This window comes from Chrysochloris asiatica, unplaced genomic scaffold (assembly GCF_000296735.1).
Source record: "Chrysochloris asiatica unplaced genomic scaffold, ChrAsi1.0 scaffold00090, whole genome shotgun sequence".
In the NCBI taxonomy this organism is placed as follows: Eukaryota; Metazoa; Chordata; class Mammalia; order Afrosoricida; family Chrysochloridae; genus Chrysochloris; species Chrysochloris asiatica.
The window spans coordinates 9227469-9245964 of NW_006408608.1; the positions used below are offsets into that span (position 1 = coordinate 9227469).

General features: G+C 40.7%; 1 protein-coding gene across 2 annotated transcripts in view; it reads right to left on the reverse strand.

Annotated features, from left to right (window-relative positions):
• Window positions 1-18496, reverse strand: part of VPS13D (vacuolar protein sorting 13 homolog D (S. cerevisiae)) — a 360697-nt gene that overhangs the window by 284767 nt on the left and 57434 nt on the right. For both annotated transcript variants that reach the window (XM_006866375.1, XM_006866374.1), the window contains exons 18-23: window positions 14894-17107; window positions 13675-13826; window positions 10828-11859; window positions 9310-9400; window positions 7847-7973; window positions 6173-6353 (exon numbers count right to left, since the gene is read on the reverse strand). In XM_006866375.1, the coding sequence (XP_006866437.1) occupies window positions 6173-6353; window positions 7847-7973; window positions 9310-9400; window positions 10828-11859; window positions 13675-13826; window positions 14894-17107 (3797 nt within the window). The remainder of the gene's footprint in view (window positions 1-6172; window positions 6354-7846; window positions 7974-9309; window positions 9401-10827; window positions 11860-13674; window positions 13827-14893; window positions 17108-18496) is intronic.

Here is an 18496-nt window from a genome sequence, read left to right on the forward strand (position 1 = left end):
AAATATGAAATACTTAAGGACTAAAGCTAAAGAGAAACAAAAGACATATACAATGAAACAACAAAACACCACTAATAAGAAACCAAAAGAGACTTAAAAATATACAAGCATATACCATGCTCATGAATAGGAAGATCTAACATTGTGAAAATGGTAACAATACCTAAAGCAATCTATAGACACGATGTAATCCAAATCTGGATTCTAACATCATTTTTAAAGAGATGGAAAAACTGATCAATAACTTTATATGGAAAGGAAAGAGACCTCGGATAAACAAAGCAGTATTTAAGAAGAAGAAAGCGGGAGAATTCTCACTCACTGATCTCAAAATCTAATAAACGACCTCAGTAGTCAAAACAATTTGGTATTGGTACAATGAAAGGTACATTTATCAGTGGAACAGAACAGAGAAACCAGATGTAAATCTATCCACATACAATCAGCTGGTCTCTGAAAAAGCATCAAAACACATTAAATGGGTAAGAGACAGTCTCTTCAACAAAAGGTTCTGGCAAACTGGAAATCAATTTGAAGAAAAATGAAACAAAACCCACATCTCTCACTACATACAAAAACAAACTCAACGTGGATTAATAGACTAAATTTAGAACACAGAACAAAATTTGAATAATGAAAAAAGTAGGAACAAACTTAGAGGCTCCAGTACATGGCTTTAATACATTGTGTCAAACATAACTAAAAACATACAAACAGTAAGAGATGAAATAGATAACTGGGGCCTCCTAAAAATTAGACATTTGTGTGCATCAAAAGATTCTGCCAAGGCAGCAGGACTGAGGAGAAGGGGCTGTGTCTCTGAGTTTGAGGGCAAGAGAAGCATGCCTGTGGAATGGCTGAGAAAAGGACAGGAACAGGCATAGCAGACACTGTGGGTGTCAGAGGAAAATGTAATGGCATGGCTAGCTACTTCAGCACAAGAAGCAAGAAGAGTGATATAACTGAAGATGCTTGGAATCAATTAGTCCTGTGGACTAATGGAACATGTGAACATCAGTCTCCATGACTTTGAGACCAGAAGAACTAGAAGTTGCCCAGCTACCTCTACTAACTGCTCTGAAATGGATCACATTATGGAAGGTTCTTAATAGAGTGGGAGACAATGTAGAATAAAACTCAAAATTATAAAAAAAAAAAAAAGACCAGAATTACTGGTTAGAAAGAGACTGGAGGAACCCAAGACTATGGCCCTTGGCCAACCTTCAGGTCTGAAAAAGCACTCAACATCTTGGTTCAATTTTCAACAAACAGGTAGATAAATATACAGGGGTGATAACATTAGTAAGATATACTGATCATAGAATGGTCAAACATTCAAGACCAAATGGGCAACATTTACCTGGGGACAAAGTTTAGAATGGTTGCAAAAAGGTGAGGAACCGTTGTTACACAGAGGGGACTGCAATCATTGAGATGAAACAAAATATATGATTTGTTGAATGTAAAACTGACGATATGCTCTGCAAACCTTGTCAAAATTCACAATAAAGTTTTTTAAGTGAAAAAAAAAAAAAAAAAAGATTCTGCCAAAAGAATAAAGAGAGACCACAGACCGGGAAGAAAACATGTAAAGAAATTTTTGGATCATTAATTGTTGTTGTTAGGTGCTGTGAAGTTGGTTCCAACTCACAGCGACCCGATGCACAAGGAACAAAACACTGGCTGGTCCTACTCAATCCTCACAATCATTGTGATGGTTGAACCCATTGCTGCAGCCACTGAGCCAATCCATCTCATTGGGGCTCTTTCTCCTTTTTACTAACCCTCCACTTTTATCAAGCATGATCTCCTTCCTTCTCTAAGGACTGGTCCCTTCAGATAATAAGACCTAAGAATGCGAGATGATGTCTCCTCATCCTGGTTTCTAAGGAGCATTCTGGCTGTACTTCTTCCAATAAACATTAATTTGTTTTTCTAGTAGTCCATGGTACTGTCAATATTCTTCTTCAATACCATAACTCGAATGCTTCAATTCTTCTATGGTTTTCCTTATTCATTGTCCAACTTTCACATGCATATGAGGCAAGTGAGGCTATCATGGCTTGGATAAGGCACACCTTAGTCTTCAAACAGACATGTTTGCTCTTTAACACTTTAGAGAGGTCTTGTAAAGCAGATTTGCCTAATGCAATATGTCATTAGATTTCTTGATTACTGTTTTCATGAGTGTTTATAGTGTATCCAAACAAAACGAACTCTTTGACAACTTCAATCTTTTCTCCATTTATCTGGATGTTATTTGTTGGTCTAGTGATGAGAATTTTTGTTTTCTTTACATTCAGGTACAACCCATACTGAAGGCCATGGTCTCAGACTTCATTCATCAGGAAGTATTTTAAGTCCTCTTCACTTTTAGCAATCAAGGTTGTGTAATCTACATATTGCAGCTTGGATAAAAAAGCAAGACCCAAGTAGTATATACAGTACATAAGAAACCAACTTTAAATGTAAAGATGAAAACTGGTCAAAAGTAAAAGTATAGAAAAAGACACAGCATTTTAAGAATAATCATAAGAAAACTGGAGTAACTATATTAATACCAGAAAACGATACACAGATGGAAAGTTACCAGAATCAAGATGGTCATTTCATCATTATAAAGGGTTAATAAATATCAGCTGCTCCAGGGGTTAGAGCCAAGGCTGTGTGCTTCTGTAAAGAGTTACGTTGTCGGGAACTCTGTGGAGTAGATCTCTGTCTGATGGGGCAATGTGAATCGGAATTGGTTCTATGACAGGGGGTGGGTGATGAATCATTTGAGTTAGGAAATGAGACATTTGCGCATTACTGAATAACTGAGTTTAACTTCCTGGAGTAATCAGAGGTTAAACTGTTAAGTCTTAAGTTTTACTTTAGTCCGTCATATAAGACAAGTAGCTGACTAAAGCAATGTTTATCTTAGTGATTCTTAAGTGTGTGGGTTTGAATAAAAGCTAATTTTCTCAAAAAACCAAACTGACATCATCCAAGGTAAAGCCCACACACAGGCACACTTAAGAATAATTGTACGTTTTTTATGAAGAACAAGATTCAGTTATTGAGTGAGAATAGCTTTTCTAAGTGATAGCTTCAGAAATACACTGGGGAGCATAATAGTGACTTCTGGACAGAGCCTTGCTCAATTGTCAAAAAGGGAAGCAAAGTTTTTGTACAAGAGGGATGCTTAGAAGAATCAATGTGTATGTACTTTCGGCGCCGGCACCAAAGTGGAGATCAAAAGGGCTGATACTAAGCCAATAGTCTCCCTCTTCCCATCTTCTGAGGAGCAGTTACAGACCTCAAGTGCCTCTTTAGTGTGCTTAGTCAATCACTTCTACCCCAAAGACGCCGAGGTGACATGGAAGATGGATGGTGTCTCCCAGACGAATGACATCCAGAACAGCTACACGGAGCAGGATAACACAGGCAGCACCTACAGTCTCAGTAACATTCTGACAATACCCACATCCACCTACAACAGCCATAATACCTACACCTGTGAGGTCAGCCAGAAGACGCTGCCCTTCCCGCATATCGAGAGCTTCAACAGGAATCATGTTAGAGAAGGAGGCCTGCTGAGGGACCCATGCCTCCTCCTCAGGTCCAGCCTCACCCTCATCCTCCTTAAACCTCTGGCCCTTTCCCCACAAAACACTTATCCCTATTTCAGTCATACAATCAACCCCTCATCCTACCCACCCTCCACCACTGTACACATCTGTAACTTTCCTTGTCATAATATTTGTGGAAAAAGAAAAAGAATAAAAATGAAAATGCCTTGCAAAAAAAAGCTAATTATCTCAAGACCCTTCAATCCCAGCTGTTTTAATTGCTTATATTTTCAAAGAGCCACCCAAACCAACCAAGCCCATTGCTGTCCAGCCGATTCTAATTCATGGCGACTTACAGGTCAGAGTAGAAACTGCCCCATAGTTTCCAAGGCTCTAAATCATTATAGAAACAGACTGCTGCTTCTTTCTTTCATAGGGCAGCTAGTATGTTGGAAGTGCCTTTCAGTTAGTAACTGAGTAGTTTAACGACTGTGCCACCAAGGGGCTCCTTATAGAGAGCTGCCTATCCAAAGCCCACCGGCATTGAGTGATCTGATTCATAGCCACCCACTGTCGGTTATCTGAGGCTGTAAATCTTTACAGGAGGAGAAAGCCTCATCTTTTTTTCCCTTGGAATGGCTGGTGGGTTTGAAGTGCTAACCTTGTGATTAGTAATCCAGCGCTTATCCTACAGTGCCACCAGGGTTCCTTACAGAAATCTGCATACCTGCTTTTGTTTGCTAACAAAATTAAGATGTTATTTTGTTTGAAACTTAAATTTCTTTCATTTTATATTGTACTGATGACAGATGGTGTTAGCTACCTTTGACTGGTAACTGGGATTTTTATTCCTACATTTAAAAATTTATATCTCTCTCTAGGCAGTGTTTTAGCTGCATATGATACTATTTGATTTCTTGAGCTGTTACTTTATCTTCCTCGTGACTTTTTTTTCATCTAGGTGTTATTTAGACTTACATTATGTCATTTCCACATGTTCTTGTTGCTGATTTCTGATTTAACTGTTTGTGATCAGAGAACATGCTTTTATAACTTTAGTGCTTTGGAATTTATTGAGACTTGTTCATGGCCCAGAACTATCTTTGTAATGCTACTTGTACATTTAAAAACCTATGTATTCTGCTGTTTTTGCAAGGTGGTCAGTAAATGAGATTGGTTGGTTGACTGTGTTGCTCACATCTGCTGTATCCTGGCTGATTTCCTATCTGCTTGCCTATCAGTCATTGAGTGTGTTGAGATCTACATAATTTTAGATATGCTTATTTCTCTCTTCATTACTATCAACATATGGCTTATAATCTTGAAGCTCAGTTATTAGGGGAACAGATGTTGAGAATGGTTAGGTCTTTTTAATTTAGGGTTTGAACTGCCTGTGGTTAGCAGGCCAACACTTAACCCACTAAGCCACCAGGGCTACTTAACAGTAAAACTTAGTAAGTCACACATGTAAAAATAATCATTTAAAATGTACAATACAATTATGTATCCATGTGCTGTTATTATTGTTAAGTGCTGTCAAGTCAAATCCGACTCATGGCAACCCTGTGTAGGATTTGAGGAGCGGCTAGTGGGTTCAAACTGCCGAATACCCAGTTAGCAGTCCAGTGCTTCCTGTACAGCACCACACCAGGACTCCACATATATGTGTGTATACCATAAATACATTATTTATAAGGAGCCCTGGTGGCAAAGAGGCGAAGTGCACAGCTGCTAATCAAATGAGTGGAGGTCAGAATCCCTCCCCCCGCCCCACCCCAGTCACTGTGAGGAAGAAAGATGTGGCAATGTGCTTCCTTAAGAGATTTGCAGCACTGGAAACCCGCAGAGGCAGTCCTAGTCAGTCCTAAAGGGGCACAATGACTTGGCATTGACTCAGCAGCAACAGGTTACAGTGTATACATATATGTATTTATATGTATTCTCTATGTAAAGAGCCTTGCTGGCACAGGAAGTTACTTGTGCTGCTAATCACAAGGTCCGTAGTTCAAATCTACCAGCTGCTACGTGGAAGAAAGACGAAGCTTTGTGCTCTGGTAACAATTTACATCCTTGTAAACCCTATACAGGCCACGGTGAGTTAGAGCCAACTTAGCACACAACAACAACAAATATGTACATATACATATGCTGTTGTTGTTATGTGCCGTGGAGTCGGTTCCGACTAATAGCGACCCTGTACAGGGTTTCCGAGACTGTAAATCTTTACGGGAGCAGAAAGCCTCATCTTTCTCCCACGGAACAGCTGGTAGTTTCGAACTGCTGACCTTGCGGTTCGCAGCCCGATTCGTAACCACTACACTACCAGAGCTCCTTTACATATATATATACACACATACATACATACATACATAAAAGGGGGACTTAAAAAGTTCATGGAAAAATGAAATGAAGAAATAATTAAAATTTTGAAGCCCCTCATACATACCATCTCTCCAATTACACTAAGAAATCTGCCGAATGTTTAGGGAATCTGTACCATGGAGAACACATTAGAAAGGAAAAAAATCACCTTCGTTTTTTTTCAATGAAATTTTCCTGATTTATCTCTGGAGGCTTCCAGGTGGCAGTGAGTGAAATGGAGATAAACAGAGACTACCTACCGTCTGGCCCTCAATAGCAGCTCGCTGGCGCCCTAAGACATCTTGCAGCTGAGTGAAATGCTGAATAAAGGCCACCACCTCAGCCTGAAAGCGCTGCGTGTGCACGTACTGCACAGAGGCCATCTGGAGACTCACTCGAACGTCGTGCTCTCTCTGCAGCAGAGGGTCGGGTCGGCCAAACCTGGGAGACAGGTTGAAAATGTGACTCCAAAGGGCAGCAAGGTCTGTGCAAGCGAGTATGTGGAAAAAACTGGGGCTAGTTTAGGGGTTTCCCTCGAAAATGGCTTTGACCATAAAAATGGAAACACACAATCAGGTTTTACAAAGCAAACATCCATAATTACTCCCTTTTCATGTTTCTGCGATGTGGGTGAAGTGCCGTCTAGTCGGTTACGCCTCACAGCAACCCTGTATAGGGTTTTCAAGGATGGCTAGTGAGTTTGAATCGCTGACCTTGTGGTTCAAACCAGCCTTGAGGACTCCTGTAAACTAATCAACCTAAATTTTCAATATGCCATGACATACTCCCCTGAAAACGGAAGGAAAAGTCCTCAGGCATCTTTCAAATCAGTTTTTCTCAACCTTGATTGAACAGTAAAATTATATTGGCACATTTAAACTACAAAAAAAATGACTGAGCACCATCTAAACCAGTTAAAATATTTGGGGATAGAGGATGAACATCTGTATGTTTTAACAACATCTAAGCTGTAGGATAGAGTCCTGGTACAGCGCTGTGGGCTAATGTGCTGCACTGCAAAGTCAGCTTGAACTTCAAGGTTGACGGCTGAAGCTCACCAGCTGCTCCTTGGACACCCTCTACAGGGCCACTATGGTTTGGAACTGACTTGGCAGCACTTAACAACCACAACGCTGTAGGATGGAGTCCTAGTCTGGCACGGCAGGTTAATGCACTGGACCGCAAGGTCAATTTGAACCGTGAGGTCAGTGGTTCAAGCTCACCAGCCGCTCCTCAGAAACCCTACATGAGGTCACTGTGAGTCGAAACTGACTCACCAGCACCTGAACAATGACAACGCTATAGGATAAGCACGCTACCACAAGATTAGTTTGAACTACAAGGTTGGTGGTTCAAACTCACCAGTCGCTCCTCAGAAACGGGTTGCTATGAGTCGGAAGTGACTCAACGGCACTTAACAACAACTAAGGTTGAAAAGGAGCCCTGGTGACACTACAGGATAAACACTAGACTGCTAACCACAAGGTTGGCAGTTCAAACCCACCAGCTGCTTCAGGGGTCAGTCACTATGAGTCAGAACTGACTCAAAGGCACTTAACACAGACCCAGTTTAATGAAATTTAATATAAGACAGGACTCTTTACAACCAGATTTTATAAATGTTACCTAGAAAGGTAAAATTTTTCAAAACTCTTCTTCATTTAGACAGTGAGAATTTGAGACAGTATGTGATTATGAAAGACTAGCTCATAAAAAGGAGCTCTGGTAGCGTAGTGGTTACAAACCAGGCTGTGAACCGCAAGGTTAGCAGTTTGAACTACCAGCTATTCCGCGGGAGAAAGATGAGGCGTTCTGCTCCCGTAAAGATTTACAGCCTCCTAAACCCTATACAGGGTTGCTATGAGTCAGAACCGACTCCATGGCACATAACACCACCACCAACATCTCATAAAAAAAAAGATGCATATTTGTACTTAAAAGTCTGAAAGATGAGTGCTTCTTCTCCACTTGTAGTGAATCGCTCTCTGTATAGCTCTCCGTGGGGTGTAAGGTCACTTAGAGACAGGCTCCCGATGCTTCCCTGTAAGGCCAGGTCTCCCTCTAAGAATGCCAAAAAGAAAAGGAATTACTACACATCCTTTGTGTCATACACCTTAAAAAGGTCTGGGACACAAAGTGATATATTCATGCTTTAGACATTTCATTATTTCATCAAACTTAATCTCAAAACTAACTTTACATATCTAATACGTCCATAAAGAAATGGCATGTTAATATTTCAAATAATCAAAGAGGAGTGGAACTATATGAGCAACAGGAATCACAGCATTTACAAGGGGGAAGAAATTAAGTTCAGTAAAAATACAATTAAAACAATCAACCATTTAGGAATTTTGATATACAATTTAGAAATATAGTGACACTTTCTGCGATTTAGGTCACTAATTAGAATTAGTGAAATATCATTAATGTCTAGTAATTATATTATGGATAAAAGAAAAAAGGAGGAAAGTGTCATTAAAAAAATTCAAGATTTCAAATAACATAAGCATATTTTTGTGTGGTTTGGTAATTTCCAAAGAAGCTAGAGCTAGACAAATACTGAGACATGGGTTGAAAGTAAACTAGCAGCCCATGTAACTATGGTGACAGCACATGAGGAAAGCCCCTGGAAGGCAAGCAGAACATGTACACCTGGGCTGGGAACCTAAAACAAGTCATTCTCAAGACGGTACAGAGCCTAAGAAAGAATATTCTGAACTTTAGCATCCTCAAAATAAATTGTATTATCATAATTACCACTACAAATTTAAAATGCATACATTTGGCAGGCCAGTTCAGCTCCTAACAAACTGAACAAAGATACTTTTTAAAAATTTTAATAACTGTCTCAACAAAAACAACCAATCTTCTCCCAGTCTCAAAGATCCAGCTCTTCTAGGAAACATAGGAAACAGCCTATAAAGTCAACCCACAGCCAGTTTTGCTTCAATATTCTTCTGCCTAGAACCACACCCCCTTTTGAGTGGTTTTCCAGAGACAACATATGCTATAGGCCCGTTTTCCAGGTGTAATTATTAACAGGGTCCTCCATTCACTCTCAAAAAGATACCCTGATTTGGAAAGTCACACTACAAGTTTGTTAAAAGCACAGAGAGATGCCAAAGTCCCATTCCAACCTTCTGAATTAGACTCTTGTGGTTCAAGGAGGGAGGGACGGATGTCAGACATCGGCATTCTTTACATGCTGTCCACATGATCCTGAGCTATAAAACCAGTATTTAGGAAGCACAACCACACATCACCATGAGACCAATAACCACAATCAAGCCACTCAATCCACACTTTACTTAGACCATAAGTACAAGTAGATAGATTTCGGATTTGGATGTTCAAATCCTTACCAGATTTTACAAGTCTGATTTGCCCCACTTACCAATCATTTCCAGGTGTGCCACTAGTTTGGACACATTAGCTTTAGCAAGCTCACTGGTGGTCTTATTCAGCACAAGAGAGAGTGAGTGGACCTAGGAACATAAAATGTAAAGCAAGTCACATATTTCTGTGGGGAAATCACAGAGCAAAACAAAGGAAGATGCAGAGCAGCTCAGGATATTTGAAGGGAAAGTTTTTAACAATGCCAATTTCAGCTTTCTTCAATCAATCCAACCACAGTCTGAAGAGACACCTGATAGGAAAGGAACACCAATGAAGTACCTACAGCCCTGATATGTGGTATCTTCTCTATGATTCCCTTATCTTTTCTCTGTTAATTGAATATTTTTAATTATAATTTTTTTTTCACTTTTGCATCTGTACTTAGTATTGCAGTATTCTGTAATAACTAATACAGATTCATTAAATTTAGACCTACTCTAAGAAATTGATCAAGGCAAAATGACTACATTATTTAGAATCTTGCACAATACCTTTGGAAACATATTTAACAGATGCCCCTGTTGATCAACTGGAACTTCACCTAGAATTATTTTTCAAAAACACCTGTCAACAATTTTCTTCCCGTAAAGATTTACAGCCTCGGAAACCCTATTCAGGGTCGCTATGGGTCGAAACCGACTCAATTGCACTTAACAACAACAACAAGGATAACTATAAATAAAAGAAAAACAAAACAATCCTCTGGCTTTGGAACACCACCCTTTGCAACCTATAAATCTGCTATTATGATAGAGTCATTGTAACTAATAAAAGGACTGCTGTGACCAGGATTTGTTGAGGTAAATCTCCACAATCCTTTTTTCTCGGAGAACAATCACTGGGGGCATAAGGCATTGGTTGAAAAGGAGAGAGAAGGAGATGGAGAACAGATTCAAACTTCAACTAGCACGCACTGCTTCCCTAATGGCAGAGACCAGGCCTTCCTCATCACTTTTCCTCCAGTGCCTACCACAAAGCAAGTAGTCAATAAGTGTTTGATGAATGAGCAGCTTGGAGAAAAAAAGATAGGGGAAGGAGAAAAGAAAAATACTAGAAAGACACAAGAAGCCTGTTCTCAGGGGGCTGAGAGGAGGACTGTGCCGAGACACATCTAAGAGGAGCTGAGAGAGATGTCTTACCATGAAGACGGGAAGACACTTGGTCTGTATGCTTCCTGATTTGGATCCTGAATTGCAGCCTGCTGAGTTGGACCAGGCTGCTTTTTAAAATAAACCACTCAACTTAAGGATGGCCTCTAAATTCTGTGTGGCTACCTGAACCCAGCGGAGAAGCAGAGAGTGCCGCCTTAGGAGGTATGGCTGTTGTCAGAATTGGTAAAAAGTTGGAGAGGAGGTATGTCTGTGTGACCTACACCTCACAGGGATCAGCATTATCTCCCCTGAAGTTACACAGTGACTACAACACTACTGCCACGCCCACCATCTCACAGCTAACATTTAAGTCGACAAACTCAAATTGATTCTTAGAATTTAAAGAAACCAAAAGGAACTTGTACCTTGAGATCCAGCTTGGTGTTAACTGGATCCTGAAGTTCAGACTCTATCAAAGTGCTTGACTCTATCTTCATGTTTTGTAAAATGTCTTCAGGCGGCACCTTCATTGCATGGTTGTCTGCAGTGGAGCCAATTCCAAAAAAATCCAGTATCACAACCCAAGTTTGCAGTGTGATCAATACATCCAAGCAGTTAAAATCAACATCAATGCTCCGGTTAACTCGATTGTAACAGGAAGAAAATTCAGGATGTTTCTTATCCACCAAGAATATATTGATGTGGACCAGTGAATCATCAAATTTACTCTTTCCAGCAAGGATTTTGGGCTCATCTACTGTTGGAGAAGGTGGTGGAGTTAAGGGATAATCCTTGTCTTGGACTTCCTTTGGCTTTTTCCGGGATGCAGAGGTGGGTCTTTGGTATAACTGGAAGACATTAGGAGCTTCTTCCATGTGAGAAGGAAGAGACCGAGGCATATCGGGATACTCCACATTGGATACTGAAGGGCAAGACTGAGAGAGATATTCTTTCTGTGCTAAACTAGATGGCTTGGGGGCTCCTCGAGATACCATCAGGTTCTTATATTTGGAATCTGGGTTTTTCTCCAGTAAATCTTCCATCAGCAGAGAACGCAGGGCAATCTGAATGGATAAAGTCTGAGGATGATCTTTACTGAATTCCACCTCAAAGTCCTGAAACTTTAAGCTCACAAGACCCTGAGCCCCCAAAGTCAGATCTCCACTTAGCTGAACTTGAAGCTCTGATATACAAAAGTTGGCTTGAATCTGGGTGAAGGATTTGACTTCCTTCACAGACAAAGACTTTTGTGAAGAGTTAGAAAGGCTGGAGTGGCTAAACAATCCATTCTCCTTCCTTTCAACAGAAGATTCTCCACAGATACTGAGGGAAGGCAGAGGAGAATTAGGGCAAGGTGAGGAGGCGGCACTGACTGGAAACTTATTCAGATCTTCACTATACACAAGATTGTCCAGTGTTTGCAAAACCTGCTCATACACATGCTTTGCTAACACCACCTGCATTCAAAGAGAAAAACTCAGTTACTCCATTACTATTATTAATTGCATTCAGATGCACTGCCAATACATTTTCAAAGCTGGTGTTTGTAGGGTTCTCCACCAGGTTACAAGTTAATGGATAATAAGAACTGTCTCTTCGGTTTCTTTTCTGTCCTCAACTCTCTCTCCCACTTCCATTCATAAGGCCTTCATCCAGTACCACACAGGATAATCTATACATAATAAATGCTATTGATTTTATGACTGAAGCAGACATGCCCATTAGCTGCACTCCTGGGTTACTCCACAGCAGCTATTAGAAACAGACCAAGAGTAGAGCCCACGGTCTTAATATTCTGCATGTCATGATTATTTTACAATTTATATGTAATTTTATAATGTATAGCTTAATGTCCTGTCAAATCAGGAAAAACATCAAACTGTCAAAGAGAAAATGAACCGCAGATAAAAGCACACACACACACAAATGTATCTATGCAAAAGAAATCCCTATCCTGGTCAATTTCATTTCAGAGAGGGCAGGATTAATTCTCTCTTGAAAGGATCTGTCAGTTGTTCGGATCATCAGATTACTTCATAGGCTGGACAAAGTATATCAAAGTGTGGCAAGAAGTACATCCTCCTGGGAAAGAAAGACTAACTTTTTCAGCAATATTTTCCCTGTTTCTGAATGGCAATAGAATTAAAGCTCTATCCTCTTCCTTTAAATAACTCCTTCTCCCTGCAACAGTAAGAACACTAGCAAGACTAAGTCATTCTCCAGTGATAAAATGACACAATGAAACAATTCCAAGTTTATTCGAATAAGCTATCAGCACCAGTAATATATATTAACGATAACTCTTTGAATCTTTTAATTTCTTTCCAACTATATAGAAGCCCTAGTGGCACTGTATGATAAGCACTAGACCGCTAACTGAAAGGCCAGCTGTTCAAATCTACTAACCATTCTGCAGGAGAAATGATCGGACTTTCTGCTCCCATGAAGATTTAAAGCCTTAGAAACCCTATACAGGGTCACTATGAGTCAGAATTGACTTGATGGGACTGGGTTTTGGTTTCAACATATAGATAAAATCTTATACTTACTCATAATCTCTCTTAGTGGGAGGAGAGATGAGTAACTCTGGATATTGTTGTTATTGGTAAGTGCTGTCGAGTTGGTTCCGACCCACAGCGTATAGGGTTTCCAAGGAGCTGCTGGTGGACTTGAACTGCTGACTTTGTGGTTTACAGTTCAGTGCTAATCCTACAGCACCACACCAAGAGTCTTAACTATAAGATGACTAGATGTAGACTAAAGAAAAAGGAACATAAACTAAATGACTGACCCAAGGTCACAATCACAACTAAAGAACCTTTTACTGCCCTGTGTTAGAATATGTCTCTGACATGGAAGCCTACAGCAGGTGGGGTGTGAGTGAAGACAGGAAACCAAACTCTTCATGTTAGTATACAAATAAACTCTAAAAATACACAAAGGGAAGCCAAATAAAACAAAAGTATGCTTACTGAAAACTTTCAAATTTTAGAGCCTCATTTGGATTTGCACTAGCCTATCCTTTGCACTAAAGGTTCAATGAAAATCATGTGCCACTTACAAACCTAATATTACATGCTTCTTATAGAACAACTTTGCCAGAACATGCTTATATACTCACTCTTCATTGACAGGGTTCAAAATCACTTTGTGGTCTGGAAGTTTCTGGCCCAATGGAATTAATCATAATGAAACTAGATACTATGTTTTAATATAGTTATTTTTAAAAAATGCCTCCAACTGCCCTGACATGACAATCAACAAGGTTTTACCTGAACTGGATTAACAAACTTCCCTTCAATCTTCATGATGCTAGAAGTCCCCAGGTCATCCGGACTAAGGGAGAAGGTCAATTCAGATTCTCTCTCTATAGGGGTCTTCTCCAGTTTAAACTGGATGGTGGTGTTGTTCAGGATGTGAAAAGCTGACATAAGAGAGGGGAATGACAGACTGTAAACATTGTATTTGCTTTGGTTTTGCTGAAGAAGAGTGGAGTACATAAAACAGCGCCATGGATTACTCTTAGACTGGGAGGGCAGGCGATCCTGGTGCCTGGGGTCTATGAGTACAAATTTTAATGTCTCTTCCAAAACCAAAATTCATAGTAAGCAGAGTTATAAGATAAATTTATACAAACAAGCAGTATATTCATGATGTGCACCATTTGGTGGCTTCAAAATGTGACACGGTGACTATTAATCCCTGTCAGGGTCCACATTATGCTTTCTTTAGTCTTTCAAGCTGGCATTTTCCAAAACAAACTGCTCACCCTTATCTATCTTCCAGCTATAACATTTGCCCTTTGATTAGGCCTACATCAGAATCTAGGGCGATATAAGGTTCCATGCCAACATACATATTTTATCCCGAGCAGAGAAAGCAATCTTTTGGTAAGTAGATAAATGGATCATAGGGAAATTAACACGTAAGAATGACAGAAGAAGTTCTCAAAGACATTAATTTCTTCACCAATAATGGACCCATGCACTCAGGTTTATCTGATTCCAAGAAATGATAGGCTGAACTGTTTGGTTTTAGATAATCAGATCCAGGATTCAAATACAAACATTCTATTACTAGAATACTGGAAATGGATTCACTGTTAAAAAAACAGGATGACAGAATATTGAAAGGAAAACATAACGTCCACAGACTAAATTTCATATTCTATGGTGCTGCAGGATAAGTACTCAACCACAAGGTCAGGTTGAACCGCAAGGTCAGTGGTTCAAACTCACCAGCCACTCCTTGGAAACCCTACACAGGGTTGCTATGAGGCAGAGGCAACTCGAGCATTAAGTGGAACAGGACCAAACCAACCTACCCTATATGAAGCGTTCCATCAAAATTTCTAGTTTGATTTATTAAATATTTACTGTGGATAAATTTTAAAGAACAGTTGTTTTGTGGATGTTGTTTTATGCCAAGTACTACAAGAACTGGGATTTGAATCTGTAAAACAAAATGAAACAAAAGATTCATGCTCCTAACCTTGACCTCGGTGCAAAGATTCAAAGAAATCATGGCGGGTGAAAGGAGTCTCCTCTTGACTGCCAACACTGGCAGACCCAGGAGGAGGGCAAACTGTTCGACTTCCTTCAGACCCAGGGCCCTCTCTACTTGCCAACTGGGTGCAGTTCAAAGAATATAACTTAATATCTTTGATTTCCACCTGCAGACGGTCACTTCTGGATTCATCATCTCCAGCCACAAAATTCTGGATGAATATCTGTCCCAAGTGTCCTACCAACAACTCGGGACTCCCAGGCTTTCGAGGGATAGAAACCACTGGGGACTCAATGTTTACATTCAAGATGAGCTTCACAGTGTCAGAATGAGATGCAGGTAGGCCAAATCCGTATAGTTCATTTTCTTCTAAGATAAAAGGTTCCCGAGTCTTCCTGGGAGTTTCAAAGAGTGATACCATCTCGCTGTACTCGGCAGTTTTAGTAGCTAGCACAGTGGTGACTTTAGTGGCTGCACTTTTCAGCATACTTTGAAAACTTTCCTCTAGCTCGTCCATGGATAATGTTAACTCCTTCAAAAACTTAGCAGAGTGGTTGTAATGCAAGGAAGCCATCTTGAGGTTGAGGAACCACTCCTGTTTAGATCTCTCAACAAATGTGAAACTCAAAGCTTCCGTGAGGGCTACATCTTCCATTCTGACAAACACAGATTCAAAGTAGCCAATGTCACTGATGATGCTTTCGTAGCCTGTGGAATTTCCGATGCTGACTACATATTGGTTCTTCACATTCTCTTGTGTCAAATCCATAAGTTGCAAACAGCCCAGAGAACCATTCATATCAAATGTGTTCCCCATTGAGACATTAACTTTGGTGCCCCCTACACTGGCAGTTGCAATTTTTCTGCCGTATTTCTCTCCATTGGCCATTTCCACTGTTCGCAGGAGCAGTAAGTTAAGCCTATGGATCTCCACTGCAACCTCAGTGTTTTGTTCATATGTAGATTGGTAGGTGCCTTGTTCCCAGAAGCCTCTTTCCAAATCAGTCATTAAAGGTTGAGGACTCAAATCATCCTTTTCCTTGGGGAAAGACTTTTGAAGAAAACCAATCAGTTCTACAATTGTCTCTGGATTCAGAATAATATCCAAATTATTGACTTGCAATGAGATCACCTGAAGAGTGCTGTCTAAATTCATCGATGGACACTCTGAACTCACAAACTGATATTCCAGTTTAATGAGGGACTCTTGTTCTTTGGTGAGAATGTTGTCAAGTGAAACACTGGTAGCTGACCGATCGCTCAGTATGGCTGCATCAGTTAAATGGACCACATTGGGTCCAGAGACAGGAGACTGGGCCCTGCTATCCCGGAGGCTTCCTGTTGGAATATCAAAACTCAAGTTCTTGTGCGAAGCCATCAAAAGGTCAAAGTCAGCACCATATGTCTGCATGGTGTCCACCAGCAGTAGACCATGAACAGTTAAGGAGACTTCAGCATCATAAGGCCTCTTCACAAAGTGAGCATTGGTACCGAAAACCTTGAGCACGGAAATATAGCGGCCATTGCTCTCAACAGCAAGTTGCATACAGTTAACTTTAAATTCTGCAAGGAGGAGCTGAGATTCCACCAGAACCTCTCGAGTATGCTGCTCCAACATCACAATGCTCTGGGTTAAATTCATTACTGAGTCTTGCAGACTGCCCCGCTGCTCCTCTTGGGGAAAAATGTTCTCTTTAATCTGAGTGTCCGAAGTCTTCATTTCTGAGGAGGCCAAAAGAGCAAAGCAATTCTTTAGAGCAGATATTTTATCTTCATTGATATGGATTTTTAAGTCTGGTAAGTTGCCTGAGAGCACTGCTCCTGGGTATTTGGGGTCTGAAGTGTAAATCAATCGGCGTTCTAAGTGCAGATGAACATTGAATTTCTCCACCACGTGGGTTGGCCCCACGTCAATACCCTGTGCATGCTTCCAATTGTCTTTCACTCGTCCAACCATGATCTGGAGGTCCAGGAATGACAGGGAATACCTCTCATACATCTTGGTGCTCATTAAGTGTGCTTGAAGCTGCTCTTCACTGAATTCAACTCCAGAAAATGGAGGTGTCTTCTCTCCATTACTACTGCTTGTCTCAGGGGGTGGCGTGTTAGGAGGTGTGGCGAGGGGGGTCTTGTATTCATCATCACTAAATTGATTGTTTTCTGATGCTGACTCATCCCCATTTTTCCTCTTGGAGTCATCTGTGGATAAAATGGAAAAGATTCTAAGAATATGCCTGAGTTTTCCTTCCTCTATCCTTTAATATAATAATTAAGAAAAGCAGAGTATCAATCAGTCCCAACTAAAATAAAAAAATAAAAACAACTAGGTGATAACTAAATAGAAGTATAGTATTCTGTCCTGGTGTGGCACTGCAGGATAATGCATTGGGCTGCAAGGTCGGTGGTTCAAACTCACCAGCCACTCCTCAGAAACCCCATACAGGCTAGCTATGGGTTGAAACCGACTTGATGACACTTAACTATGAATTCAATGTGGATTTCTTAATCTGGAAATCAAAATACAAAAAGTGCAAATATACGAAGGTGATAAAAGGTGGTGACTCACCTGACATATAGCCACCTCACATCCGTGGCACCCATGCACCTACTGCCCAAAGCTGCTCTCCCACCATCTAAGCTCGCTGTCACAAGCCCACCCTTCCTATGTCACCCCTATAATTCTCTACAAGCTTATCTGTCCTTTGTTTCCTCTATCTTGGTTCCCACACTTGTTGTTGTTGCTGTTATGTTCCATGGAGTCGGTTTCGACTCATAGCGACCCTGTTCAGGGTTTCCGAGGCTGTAAATCTTTAAGGGAGCAGAAAGTCTCATCTTTCTCCCATGGAACAGCTGGTAATTCTGAACTACTAGACCCTGAGGTTTGCAGCTCGATTTGTAACCACTACACTACCACACTATAATATTCCAAAAGAAGAGTCTCATCTGTCTTACTCCACACAGTACCTCCACTGCTGGACTCAGTGCTTAGCAAGCAGTAACTGCTCAACAGGTCACTTTTCTAGCTCCAGAGTCCACCATCCTAACCCTTCTCTTCTACAGCCAGACAATGCTGACACAACTACAAAAGCACATCCATTCCATGAGTATGCAAGGGGCTTCACAAAGTTCATGGAAAACGGAATTAAAAGATCATGGACAAAACAAAATAATGTTTGATAAAGGAACTGAGGGTAAATTGTTACAATTTCATGAACTTGACTTATACTCATCGATGTAGTAGCTCAAAATACCAACAGAGAGGGAAGGAGTCTTCACATCAAATATTAATCTTATCCCCTCTATACACAGGGTTGATAGGGAGGGGCATCTTAGGAACTGGCTACCTAAAATGACAGGGCAAAGAACATCAATGAAGGGGCGAGCTAAGCCCTACATCGTTCAGCAAACTACTATGAACCCGGGTGGAGACCTGGTCAGCCAGTAGCGAGGCAACATCTGGGGACTCATGGGCTCAGGGTCAGTGACACAGCCACAGAGGTCTAGAGTGGAAAGCGGGGCGGCCAGCCGATAAAAAGAGGCCGGACAGACGTAAGAACACCCACACTTGCAGATGATGCCCATTTGACT